Consider the following 14,105-nt stretch of genomic DNA (forward strand, 5'->3'; position numbering starts at 1 on the left):
AAATTGAAGGACCTAAGGGAAGGTCAAATTCATGAGCCGCCAATTGATCCGCCTCTAATCCGGCCTGCCTCTGCGCTCTGGAGAACTCCTTCTCCAGAGCCTGGTGCCTACAGCTAGCTTGCTTTTCCGCCAACTTGGAAGACTTCTTGAGCGTGGTCTTAGCCTTAGATTTGAGCTTGCCTGCCACCTCCTGTTCAGAGGATTTGTGGCAGCCGTAACTGGAGGATGGGCAGTGCTCATGGGCTGAGGCATCGTGGAGCCCTCCATCCTGGATGAGCAGCCTAGGGAAACTGAGACAAATCTCTGGCAGGCAAACAGTTGGCGGAAGCGAAATTGGAACAAGTAACAAGACTGCTCCCCTGACCAGAAAAAATTTCTCTCTGGGCTTTGGTCACGGCAATTGAGTCAGATGCCAAAGGCACGTTTGGGGCCACTCTCCGGGCTCCACTCAGAGGCCTTAGGTGGCCAGTTAATGTGCACCAGCAAAAAAATATGTCCCAATGAGGACGCAGAGGGCCTGAAGGAAAAAGGTGTCCTGAACAGGAAGAATCAGGCTCAATTGGCAGCTACACAAATTGTATTGTATTGTAAAAGGTAAGTAAAGGGAGACAACCCCCCCCCCAGATGCGGCCTAAGTCAGGCCAACTACTATGAGTGGACCTCGTTGGGCCTAAAGAAACCCCCACGTGGTTTTCAAGATGGTGTTCCCATTGCTGTGAATAGGCCCCGTTGGGCCTAAAGAGGCCCCCACATGGCGTTTACGATGGCGGCTGTCAGAAGGTGATCTCGCAATTTACGCCCCAGGGACAAGCAGCAAAATTAGGAATTAAAGCCCTAAAAAGGGCTGTGTAAACTGAGCCACCGATGAGACAGAGCGCTTGAAATGCCGAAAAAAGGCCGTTCGCAGCTCTTCGTCCCTGTTGGCGGCCCCAAGATGGCGGCCGCTACTCGTTCTGCACTGAGAACGGTCTTCGTGGCCTTAGAAGCAAGGTCTTGTTACTGGGACACTCGTGGTGGTAGTGTTAACCGTTGCGCCGAAAATATGTTTCGTAAGTCTGCCTCCAAGCAGCTGGCAAAAAAAAAAAAAAGAGGCTGACTTTTGCTCCGTAAGGCTGCCTCCGAGCAGCAAGCAAGAATGAAGCTTAAATTGACTTCGTTGCCTTTAACGACAACCAAAATGGCGCCCGCGACTGTCCTCGGCTGCCTGAGAGATTCCGGAGGCCTGAATTCAAAATTGAATTTCAGACCCGCAGCCTGAAAATGAATCCCCAGAAAGGGAAGAAAAAAGGAAAAAAAAGGGGGGAAAGAAGAACCTGGGAAAAGTTCCAAGCAGCCCCTGCTTGGAAGCTTTCCCCCAAAGCCCTGGGGAAAAGAAGGTAAGGAAGCTGCAAGGACCCCCCCCCCCCCGACACACACCTCAATCACGATTGATTTAGCCCAGTGCTTGTGGGGAACCTTTGTTAAAGGGAATACCAAATTGTTGTTTTAGCAATACTTGGAAGAACTAAAGGAAGGAGAATTCACCAATGGAGTTTTCTAACCTGCTATCTGCTGAGAGCCAAACCTGACATGTCTTCAAGAGCTGAGACCAAGTTAAGACTGGATCTCCTAGCAAGAGGGGGCATGTCAAGTTTGGCTACTTGGTCTCAAGAGCAGGCAGACAGAGAAAACCCATTGGTGGATTCTCCGTCTCCTGTACTAGAGAACTAATTTTCTCCAGTATTGTTCAAGAGAGTTGTTAATTCATTTTGCATAAATTAGTTTTCTAATTTTTAGTTGAGTAACAAAGAGCTAACTAGAAGAGCAAGCCATTCTGTTATAATCATTAGGATACAGGACTAGGATATGCGAGATACAAGTTCAACTTCATACTCAAATACAAAAATTCATTGAGTATCTTTGGGCCAGTATGCTCCTCTCTGTCTAGCTTACCTAACAGGGTTTTTATGGTAGGGGGGAAATGGAGGTGGGAACTATGCATATAGTCTTAAGCTCCAGGAGGAAAAATGGAACATAAATCTAATAAATCTTAATAGTTGTAAACATTAATCAGAGGATAATATTTAGCATTTTTATTTCATATGTGCTTAAATCTATACACAGTACGAGACTTAACATTTCCCGCAAAAATAACTGTGTCATAGCCTGTGCCTTTATAGACTTAGAATGCCAAAGAATCGAATAGGCAAGTTTAATTCAGCGCATAATTTGTCTAATCTCACCATTCAATTTGGCAAAATCATAGTATTTTTAACATTCAACTTTGAATATTTTGGATTCATATATTTTGGAAATTTTCCATTTATAAGCAATTATATGTGGTCCTCAACTTACGACCACAACTGAGCCCAAAATTTATGTTGCTAAGTAAGAAATTTGTTAAGTGAGCTTCGTCCCATTTTATTATTTTTCTTGTCACATTTGTTAAGTGAATCACTGCAGTTGTTAAATTAATAACAGTTATTAAGTGAATCTGGCTTCCCATTGACTTTGCTTGTCAGAAGGTTGCAAAAGGGGATCACATGACCCCAGGACACTGCAACCATTATAAATATGAACCAGGTGTCAAGCATCCAAATGTAAATCACATGACATCTGCAACAGTCATAAGTCACTTTTTTCAGTGCCATTGTAATTTTAAACGGTCACTAAATGAACAGTTGTAAGTCAAGGACTACCTGTAGTTTGTCAACCCTTTCTATTACTTTAATTTTAAAGAAAATGATCTTTAAGATAATGATTCAACATTATGCTACGATATTTGGGAGGTATAAGGAAAGACAACTTACCTATGCGTTTGTGGGGACTGAGAGGCAAGACCTGTTTTGGCGAATATGACAAAGAGACTGGTACTGTTGCTGAATCTAGATGGGAACCCTTCTTTTTCTCCAATGATTTCTGAAGTGTCCTAACTGATTTTCGCTTTGGAAAGTCTATAGTCTTCTGGCTCTGGGACTGTGACCTGGTACCGGGCATGATGAACATACTAGAACCAAACATAGAAAAAAAGATAAGTATTCAAACTACACAAAGTATTGTCTACAAATCTCTAATACTCTACAAATAGTCTATAAGTTAGCTAGACCAGGTATTCTATCTGCTGTTGATATTTTTTTTCTTACATCAACAAAATCAAAATGGATTAAAGTATAGAATATTTCCCTCCTACCCAACAGGAGGGAAATATTATCTTAATTCAGACAAGTGTCAAACCTGGCTACTTGAAAGGGAGACCAGAATGAAACCTCAAGAGTAGACTGAGAAATTAAAAAACAATCCTAGAAGACAGCGGTCAACCATTTCCATAATGTTACCAGTAAAAATACATTGATATATCCAAGGAATCACCAGGGATTTTGCATGTCCCACTCTTCTGAGCGTATTTTGGTTCTCAAGTTTAATTACAATTATTTTGCAATTTGTTTGTTTCTTCATCCCTTGTTTGCTTATCCTTTCCTTATTCTTTATTTCCTTTGTAATGTTAAATGTAATAAAATCCTAAACATTATCAGAAAACATGCACTCATCCTAGCTTTAAATTTTGATTGATGCCAACTTATTAAATCTATCAAACATCACAAAGATGCATAACATGCCCCATTGCTTGTTCATGCTCTAGTGTTGAAATACTTCCAGATATGGTTTCATCTAAATATATCCGCTACTAGGCAGCATGAGTTAAATGAAAAATAACAAGAAAAATTTCTCCCATTTTAATTCTGAGCTTTAAAGCATTGAAGCAGCAGTTTGGTTTCAGAATAGTTCTAGATCAGTGGTTCTCAACCTGTGGGTCGGGACCCCATTTGGGGTCGAACGACCATTTCATGGGGGTCGCCAAACAACGCGGTCCGCCATTTTTCCCCCCTTTTCCTTAGCTGTGCTACTCCCTTTTATTCTATTGGCTTTTGAAAGCCAATAGAATAGACTCTCTTGAATAGAGTCTAATTCTATTGGCTTTCAAAAGCCAGTAGGAATTGTCCAGGCTGTCTCTGCCCTGCTGAGCCAGCCAAAAGTCCCATTCTGCAAACGGTGCTGCACCAGTTGAGTAGTCCTCGACTTACGACCGGTTGAGTAGTCCTCAACTTATGACCGGTTGGGGGTCGCGGCATTAAAAAGGTTGAGAACTACTGTTCTAGATGCTAACACTTGGACTTTCAAAATAAACTTTTAAAACTCTCAATTCTCCAATATATATATTTACCCAGACATTAAAACCATTAAATGAAGCCTTTTCCCAAAGGAAATGAGATGGGCCTCTACAAGGGGGACAGCTTTTTCTGTGGTAGCAATCCATTTATGGAATTTCCTTTCAACAGTAGTTCAACTGACATCCACACTGATATTATTTTTTGCACCAGATGAAGGCCTTTTTATTTTCTCATGCTAATTAATTTTGGTCCCCCTTGCAGCTATTTGATCTGTATTATGTCTGTATTTTGAATTTTATTGTTCACGTTTTTATTATTTTAGTGTTTTATTGTAAATCCAGAGAGCTTTGACTGTTGGGCAGTTTTAAAATTCGTGTTCTCCGGATCACAACACCTCCCTCCTCTATCTATAGCCAACATGGTCTTTGCCTCGGATGTTGCAACATGCCCTGAGTTGTTGCAACATCCGAGGCAAAGTAAGGCTGACTTACTTTTTCACGGAAGAAGTTGCACGAGGGAACGGGCAACCAGCCTCTTCCTACCCCACGATATTTTTTTTTCTTTTGGGTCGCCCTCCCCAAATCGCTGCCACTTAGATGGAAAGGAAACGCAAACATGCTTCAATGGCGCGTGTTCCTTAGCGCGGCCTTCTCCATTATGCCCTCTTCATTCTACCACGCCTTCTATCCTTTCTGACAGAATTATCCCCAAACCTAGTATTAAAAAAAAATGCTATGAAACGGGAACTACCGTCCAATATATCGGGCACGGGCTCGCTGGCAGCATATTCTGGTTTTAAATCTTGCGCTGGACAGCTGATTCTTTCCAGCATATACAAAGTTCCCTTCCTCAATCTCTATACTTCCCTTTCCTGACTGCCCCGAGATCCAATACCCACCATAAACCGAATCCTTGGGAGCTTGTCGAGTTAGGACACCGGATCACGCTTGTCGTTCGCTCACCTCTTCCCGATTCACTGGCAAAATTTCTCCTCGCGCGCTCTAGCCGTTCGGTTATTGCCAATTGGTTATTCCAAGCGGTGCTGCTCCTTTCCAACCAATCGCCACTCTTCGCGCCGAACGCATATTTCATTGGCCCTGCCCCTTCTACGCCACTCTCCCTGCAGCTCAACTTATCTCCCCCCCCCTCTTCTTTCACATTAAAAAAAAAAAATAGTGCAATACAGCACTACACCAGTTATCCAGGAGGATCTTCCTTCCCGGATAAGATAGCAGAAACGAGTCGCTTGCCACTCTTAGCAAACAGAACTACATTTCCCATCGAACCTTGCTGCAAAATGAAAGGGAAGCAGCTAAAAAAAGCGCGCTCAGCGTAATTTTTTTTCTAGAGGGGAAGGAGCATGCTCATACAAGCCACGGGAGCTGAATTTTTGCGGGTTGTGAATTCTGTAAATTGGAAGGCTGCGAAAACTATCGAGTGTTTCCACTTGGAAGTAAAAATGGAAATTGTAGCAGAGCAGAGACAATGCTCTCCAGACGTTTAAAACTACAATTCCCATATAATATGTGAGCAAACTGGCTAATTTATTATTTATGACAGCTGTAGTCCAAAGCATCTGGGAATAACTAAATTGGTGACACGACTTTTTACAGCCTCTATAGTTCTTGGTTAGTATATCTGTATACATTTCAGCCTTTAGTACCACATAATCTTTCAAATGTAACAGCATATACTATTTTCACTAATTGCCTAATTTGATACATATGAGTTCCATAGGCTATGTAAATCTATTTTCAGATTAGATCAGATTCAAATTTTAGAGTAGCAAGTGCTAAATGTTTTAATCATGATACCTGTCATAGTTTGATAGGAAACAAATAGGATTTCAAAAACATACAAATCCTTCTCTTCCAGATCTGTCAAAACATTCATGAAAATAATTTAAAAATATGGGTTTCATTGGGAAATTCATTGTATAGGTAGTCCTCATGTAACAATCATTAACTGAGACCAATAATCACATCATTAAGCAGCACTATTGTTAAGTGAATCAAACAATCACACCTATGAATGTCAGTTTCATTGTAATTGTTAAACAAATCACCTGCAATCATTCAGCATGGTATCTCATGCCCACAACTTTCAACTTCCTACTGGCTTCCCAATTGATTTTGCTGGGCGGAATCTGACTGGAAATGTTACAAATGGCAATCAGCTGACCATGGGATGCTGTGATAGCTGTAAGTTTGAGGACCAGTTGTAAATCTACTTTTTCAGCACTATTATAAGTTAGAATCATCACAAAATGAGGCAGTAGTTAATTGAGGTTTATCTATACCAGGGGTTCCCAACCAGAGGTGCGAGGTGATATTCCAGGGGATGCAAAAACGTGGGTTTTCAAAATTATAGTTATATGCATAATTCGTTGCCGTTATTTCAAACTTTTGTAAGGGGTGCGAGAATATATCAGAAGCATTTTAGGGGTGCGGGGTATAGAAAAGTTTGAGAGCCACTGATCTATATAATAAAGGAAGTTATCACTTCCTTTCCTACAGCAAACTTTCTTCAAAAAAAGAGGCAGGAGGAAAAGGGGAATACTATGGCCTATCTGCATTTGACAATTCAGTCAGAAAAATACATGAAAATAAAATAAATCATAGCAAAAATTGTACTCTAGGTTATATTAGAAATTGCTCAATGCAAAAAATTATTGGTTTGCTCTTCGTTTCCTCAAAAGTCTCTAAAAGCAGATTGTGTGAATTTCTTGTGGACTGATTTGTGAAATCTCAAATAACCCTGGATCAATATAATGGGATATAAATAAAAATACCTGACATATTCAATGCTAGATATTAGTGACATGTGCTTAAACAGAGAACAAATTGCAGAAACAATATTTGTATTTGATTAATTTATTAGATCATGGACACAGACTCACTTCTGCATCAGTCAATGCAGCTACAATTTTAATAAGAGACAGCACCACTTCCTGCGGTCAGATACAGTGTCTTATGAAGTAGTGAAATATTAAAAGAGGCAGCATTATCAAACATAGCTACTAGGGAATAAAAATAATGTTCTTTTCTCCTTCCCCAAAATCAACCTTTCAATATATGCTATCTTCACAGGCTATTCTCATCTCAACTGTAGGGAACATGATTGATCTGCATGTTGAAACTAAGATGGTTGATTAATGATACAGATTGAAGAGGAAGAGGGAATGATCTTCCCATTCAGAGCTATATAATTATACTGTACTTGGAGCACTTTGCATTTTCCCAAACGAGTAATGACTTCTACCTTTGAGAGGAAATTGTATAGTCATGTCTTCTGTTGATTGATACAGTAATTATTGTGCCGTACAAGTGGGGGAAAAAACTGAGAGGCAATGGTTCTTGAAAGATCCCACTAAGAGAGAGCAATTTAAAAAAAGGACTGTTTATATTTTTAAAAAATGTAGGAAAATGATTTGCAGCAGTGTTTCTCAATTTTGGCAATTTGAAGATGTGTGATTTCAATTCCCAGTCAGCTAGCAGCCTTCTCTGAATTGAAGTCCACATATGTTTGCCAAGCTTGAGAAACACTGATCTACAGTATGTTTATCATCTGTGGAATTCAGATGAACATGAAGTATTTGACTGTTTAATGTGAAAATTATCAAAATGATTTAAAAATCAAACTCCTCCTAATGCCACATCAAGAGAATTCTCACAATTATTTAATCAGGATAATAAAATTATGAAAGACTATTACATGCAAGTCCCATTAAGAAATTTTTTCTTTAAAACAAGTCCACATGTGTCCTTGCAATGGACTCAAGAATTCTTTCACTGCCCCAAGAACCTAAAGAAATTTACTTGAAACACTTGCAAAGGAAAAACTCCAAAAGGACATTTTCTGTGAAAGGGAAAGATCAGATCTGAAACAAAAGCAGCAGTGCAATCGACTCAAATTCTGGTTCTTGAAACTACAGGAACTATTCTCAGTAGTGTTTCTGCAGTAAATAGAAATGAAACTATTGAGCATAGACAGTGAGGGAGGACAGAGTGTGCATGAAGCTTGCAAGAGCCAAATTTCTATGCATGCACACAGATACAAAACTCCATTGGGAGCTATTTAAGGATAAGGCACTATGAATGAAGGTTGAAGCATTTGCTATTAAATAACACAAACATTACACCCCTCATAAAAGCCTTTTCCTTGGCATACCTGCACAGCTGCAATGGAAAATTGATATATTTCAGCATGGAAAAGGGCTGCATAAAATCTGGGGGAGAGTTAAAAAGCTACAAAGGCCCTCTCCTAAACCATCAAAAATAAGAGAAAAACCCAATTCTTAAAATTCATGTTCACAACATCTGAAACTTACAGTTAGTTACAGGATAGCAGGACACACAGTTCTTTGCAATGGTTCCTCTCATTTTGTACTAGTAGATTGTGATTAGCCTTCACAGCATCACTGTATACCTCTTGTACATATAAAGATTTTTGAATCTTCTTTGTGTGGGCATATGTGTTGATAAACAATATAAAACTGTAGAATTGCCTCAAGAAATCATATAAAGATTTTTGAATCTTCTTTGTGTGGGCATATTTGTTGATAAACAATATAAAACTGTAGAATTGCCTCAAGAAATCAGACAGATAAAACTTTTAAAAATTCTTGGGTCAACTAAAGAAACTAGATATTACTGAACTGATATTTCTATCATTTCATACCTTAAGAAAAGATCAGATACACTGTGAAGAACAAAAAAATCATACTTTAACCTATACCATCCTTAAAACTAGAGGTACCATAGGAAAAGAGTGTAAAACATTTCCTAATATTCTACTTTAAATTGCATTAAAACAATAGCAAGAAGAAGACTGGGATGAAGACTCTGTGAGAGTCTACAAAATTAGTTTCCCAGATACAAATAGAAGATTTTCTGAGCAACTAAGACTGTAAGTTCAAAATCAACCTAAGGCAGTCTCCCCTAAAATGGATCTCACAGATGATAAGACTATACTTGCCATCAGTTTTAACCAACATAATTACCTTGGTTAGAATTATTGGATATTGCAGCCAACACAAATGGGGGCACTAGACTGGTGAAAGTGATTTATAAGACAATTAAGATTTTTATCTTGGTAGTGCTAGTTGCAAATATATGGTTTCTCTGAATGTTTTCAGAATGCGTATGAAAATGTATGTGCTAAATTCACTATGTACAAAACTCTTGCCTTAGCAAGGAAAAGCAAATACATCTTGCCCACTCACATAATTAAACCACCAGACAACTTGGCCCAGGAAGGGATGTGGGCAAGAGGCAGCAAGAAGAAATAAAGCAGCGTTTTGGACCAGAATGTGCAAGTATGACTGTATGCCTCTTGTATTCAGTTTCCATTTGACTGCCATTTCAAGCTTAAGAACCCCCTTCACAGTGCTTCCCACAGGATATACTCACTGGAAGCCAACATTATACAGAACATAATAAAAAAAATTAATACCCCTCCCCAAAATGCACAGTGCATTTAACTTCTCTTCCCAGCGAGTTATGCTGGATAAGATTTAATTTTCTTTCAGAAGAAAAAAAGAAATTCCTCTGACCAAGCATTAGTCCCTCAACATGAGGGACTGCCCAGTCATTAACTTAAAAGCAGACAAATTTCCATCATCATAAAAAAAAATTAGGTGGTAAAGGAATTTTTGTAGTGTAGGGCTAGCAAGTCAACAAACTTTTTACAACATACAAAATAGATCAATATTTATCATTATAACACAAATTTCCCAATGCCACATTTTAAAAGTAAATACACATAATAATTATAATAAATCTGGTACCAATACATAACAAAACCACTGTATAAGGCAAAACACCAACCAGCAATCTAAGCTTGATGTTACAACCAACTGCAGAGCATGAGATAAAATGAGATGAAAAATTTGCTTCTGCTTCAGAGTCTGCTTAGTGGTGTCTAATCCAGAACTGGGCATTTTTACTGCTGGAATCTGCTTTCTAAAAAATTTATCTGAAGAGAGAGAGGGAGAGACAGAGAGAAAGAGAGAGATGCATCCCCATAGGGGAGTCTTCAGCAGTGTAAACTACTATGTTGAGAAGCAGATGTGCAATCCATCCTTGGCCTTTTTCTGATACTGGGAAAAGGCCAAATGTAAATACCTCTTTTGATCTCAGAGACAAGGCCAGCACTATAGAATTTCCTATGACACCACCAAGAGGCCTAGCTGGAATTAGTGGCATTCTTGCAAAGGACCTAACAAGCATCCTAAAAGACACAAACATAACTGACAACCCTCCACCTCATAAAATGTCTGTGCAAGAACCACAGAAAACTTTGTCAATTGTGTATAACCAGCAAAAATAAAATATGAAGGAATTTCACCAGTTTCTATCATTTCCAAAGTTATTTCATTGAAGTAGGTACTAACCACTAAAGATCAGCTTTGAGCTAGAACAAAATGGTATGTCATTTAAAAATTTTAACTGGAAGTTTGCCATTAAAGGTATGTTCCCCATTACTAGACTGGAATGTATGCCAATGGGACCTTCAGACAGTCAATGACGCTCTGGAATTGGTAGTAGCCAGCGCCCATCCACTTCTCAGCAAAAAAACAGAATACTTCTCAGATGTTTTGCCATCCCTCAGCAATAGATGGTTACATTCTCAAGACTGATTATGTCTGAAAAATATTCATAGGATAAGACAATGAAGCTGGGCATTTTTGTTAATGAGAGCAAGATGGATCTTCTGAAGACACAGGACATTCAGGTATCAGAAATTCTAATAAGTTGGAATATAATATATATTTTATTCTATAGTGGTATAGCACCTTCAATGTATTATCTATGGCCAGCACTGTATTGCAACATTTATCCACTAGTTTGCTATAAACTAGTTCTTCATCCCCAGTATTTGTCAGGACATCATTCTTTTCACTTTCAGGGGCTGCTAGTTCCTCAATAACAGTCATGCCTTTTTTTTTTAATACAATGCAGAAATCAGTGATAGCTATTAGACTTTACAATCTGTTCATCTCTACCATGGTATCTTTTATTCTGTAGATTTTGAGAAGCTTCATTTAGGATGCCAGCTATCTTTTGGAGAAACTGACAATTAAAGATTAGGGTTCCAGATTTGCAAGACAACAACTCTGCCAAAACATAGCATGGTAACTGCTGTACTTGCCTGCTTTTTTGAGCATTTCTACAGATACTACTATTCTTATGCAGCTTTATCAATTTTTTAAACTGTCTTTAAGACATGTCATTTAGTTCATCTTTCTCCTCCTGCTTTAAGTTACAAAGTTTAATAACTGAATATGTGGTGCCTGCAATGAAAAATGGAGCCATTTCAATTATTTTCATAGCACAGCCTTTTAAAAAAGAATTAATGTTCCCTAATCCATACAATTGTGGCCATTTCCTTCCTTATGATAAGCAAGCATCTATAAATAACCACTTCAACTTGGCCCATAGTTTTGTTGTTCTGATTGGTTTTCTTTCCTGGGAAACATTCACTCTTCCCTTGTTCTTGAACTGTAGTGTTTATGAACTGTGGGTTTCCCTCCCCTTGTGACAAAGATAGCAGGAAAGGGAGGAAATTAGCATTGATCTGCAGGAGTATTCTCACCTGGCTAAGCCAACAGATGCCTTTTTATGTCAGAGAGTGAAATGCATAGAGAAAGTTGAGTAATGATAAGTTCATCCAGTTTCTTGCAATTAAAAAAAGCAGGAATGTATTTTTCATGCAGATTTCTGAGGAATGCTTTTTGGAGGTGGGAAGAGAATTTAAGAACAAGTTTTGGTGCTAAGCAAAAATGCTCATTTGCTGTTTTTCACCTAGGGACAGGAGGCAGAGGAGGGGCCCCACGAGTAGCTGAAAAGATAAGAGTGGGTGTTAATATATGGGTATTATATATTCAGGTGCTTTCTTCTACAAGAACCATGACCCCAAAACAAAAAAGACCACGAAATTTTTACATGGATGTTTTCATCCTAAGATAGATAGATATATTTTTTTTTGCTAACCGGTCTGTCTAAAAAACTTTCTGTATATATTCCCTTGACTCGGCTGACAAAGAGGGGAGGAGAGCCGGTGGCCTGGTGGTTAATACAACTGTCTAGCATGTAAGCTGCCTAGGTTCGAATCCCATAAAGGCAAGGCAAAAGTGATTTTATATATATAAAATAGAACTGCAGTATAGCAATCAAAAAAATGCCAAGGTGTAATCAATCAGACCGGGCATTCTTATGAGTTTACTATGGTTCCATGGCAATTTTAGAACTATGGGCATAACATATATAAGGCTGCACAATTGGCATAATTTGGAACAATCAAAGAAACAATCACTTAATAACAGTATTTAGAACTGGGAATTGCATCACTAAGCAACATGGTCATAAGGGTAATGTCACGAGACTGTGCCAACTTGTGATGGCTATTTCAGCAGTTCCTAGTTGGCACTGTTAGGCAAATCCCACTTGATCACAGTGTCCTGTGATCACATGATCACCATTTGTGACCTCTTGACATTTTCCCATGATTTTGCATAAAAGTCAGCAGTGAAGGTCAAAAATGGTGAACGTTTGACCGTGGAATGCTGTGGCAGCCATAAGTATGAGAATCTGTTATAACTAACCCTCATTCAATGCCATTATTCGAATAGCCACCGAATAAATTAACTACCTGTAGAAGTAAATTAATGATAAACACAATTTGACTCATCCTGTTGGAGGCAGCATTTTTGCCCCATGGATTGTTCTTAAATCCTTTATTAAGCCTGCTAGTTTGCAAATTGTGATTCAACATTGCAGTGTACTAAATTACAGTTTAGTATTTACCTCTGTTAGTTTTGCTGGGATAAATTCTCTGAAAATATTTGAACTCTTCTGGAGCTGGGAAATCTTCAACTGGATGAAAAGAGTATTTGGATTCAAAGTCATCTGTAGAAGATTCAAAAAACAAAAACAAAATGGTGGATTTTGGTAGATAAGTCTGAAAGTCACACGCATCCTGCTGCTGTTATCATTAAAGCTTTGTAAGACTCCTGTGCAAGATGAAAATGGCCAACTAAAATCATGAGGTAGTTAGACTTCATAGATAGAACATTTGTGGCACAATTCAGCAAGATGTCACCTGGCACCTAAAGTAAAGAAACTACTGCTATTTGGAAATGCAACTTACATAAAATACATATCATGTTCTTTGCGTATCCAGATAACTTTTTTTTTATTGAAAGTTTTTTAAATTTTACAAAACAAATCCCCTCCCCAAACCCCCCCACCCTCCCATACCCTCCCCCAGCTCCCCAAACCTCCCAAACCCTCCCCCAACCTTCCCAGAGCTGAGTACAGGCTTAATTAAAAATTTTCAGAAAAAGAGAAGAAAAACTTAAAACACATATAAATCCTAAACAAATCTTAATACATTAAATTAAATAGGTTATCTTCTCTAAAAAATAATAATTGCAATCATTAAACACATTATAATATACTCTAAACATTTTCTAGTATCATACTTATATTATTATCCATCATTCTGTATAAACTCCCTCCAAAACACAAATTTAAACATTACTTTCTTTGAATATCTATACCTACAATATAAAATCTAATCTCTCCCTCTTTCTTTATCCTAGAACACAAAAATAAACATATAAACCTTCATTATACCATTAAAACTAAATACTCTTTGAATACTTAAACTAAATACTTAAACTTAAACTTCTTATCTAAGATTTTCATTCAATCTCCATAATCTTCTCTCCTATCAAAAAAAAAAACTTAAAAGACATATAAATCCTAAACAAATCTAGATACATTTAATTAAACAAGTTATCTTCTCTTAAAAATAATAATAATAATTAAAAAAACCCCAATCATTAAACACATTATAATATACTCTGAACCTTTTCATATCATACTTATGTTATTATCCATCATTCTTTATAAACTCCCTCCAAAACACAAATCTGAACATTACTTAAAACAT

At 38.1% G+C, this 14,105-nt stretch overlaps 2 protein-coding genes across 9 annotated transcripts in view; both read right to left on the reverse strand.

Moving 5' to 3' along the window:
• Positions 1-11,881, reverse strand: part of CDC6 (cell division cycle 6) — a 37,724-nt gene extending 25,843 nt beyond the window's left edge. The window contains exons 1-2 of one of the 2 annotated variants that reach the window (XM_039359311.1): positions 11,745-11,881; positions 2,790-2,986 (exon numbers count right to left, since the gene is read on the reverse strand). In XM_039359311.1, coding sequence (XP_039215245.1) covers positions 2,790-2,985 — 196 coding nt within the window. In that variant the 5' untranslated portion in view covers position 2,986; positions 11,745-11,881. Of the gene's footprint in view, positions 1-2,789; positions 2,987-5,046; positions 5,278-11,744 lie in introns of those variants that run through there. The other variant, XM_039359310.1, reaches the window with a different exon arrangement.
• The window catches only part of WIPF2 (WAS/WASL interacting protein family member 2), a 40,793-nt gene continuing 33,693 nt past the window's right edge, over positions 7,006-14,105 (reverse strand). For all 7 annotated transcript variants that reach the window (XM_039359316.1, XM_039359312.1, XM_039359317.1 and 4 more), the window contains 2 exons: positions 12,956-13,057; positions 7,006-11,990 (listed from right to left, as the gene is read on the reverse strand). In XM_039359316.1, the coding sequence (XP_039215250.1) occupies positions 11,950-11,990; positions 12,956-13,057 (143 nt within the window). In that variant the 3' untranslated portion in view covers positions 7,006-11,949. The remainder of the gene's footprint in view (positions 11,991-12,955; positions 13,058-14,105) is intronic.

The sequence above is a fragment of the Crotalus tigris genome, unplaced genomic scaffold (assembly GCF_016545835.1).
Source record: "Crotalus tigris isolate CLP2741 ecotype Arizona unplaced genomic scaffold, ASM1654583v1 scf7180000019068.10715455, whole genome shotgun sequence".
Lineage (NCBI taxonomy): Eukaryota > Metazoa > Chordata > Lepidosauria > Squamata > Viperidae > Crotalus > Crotalus tigris.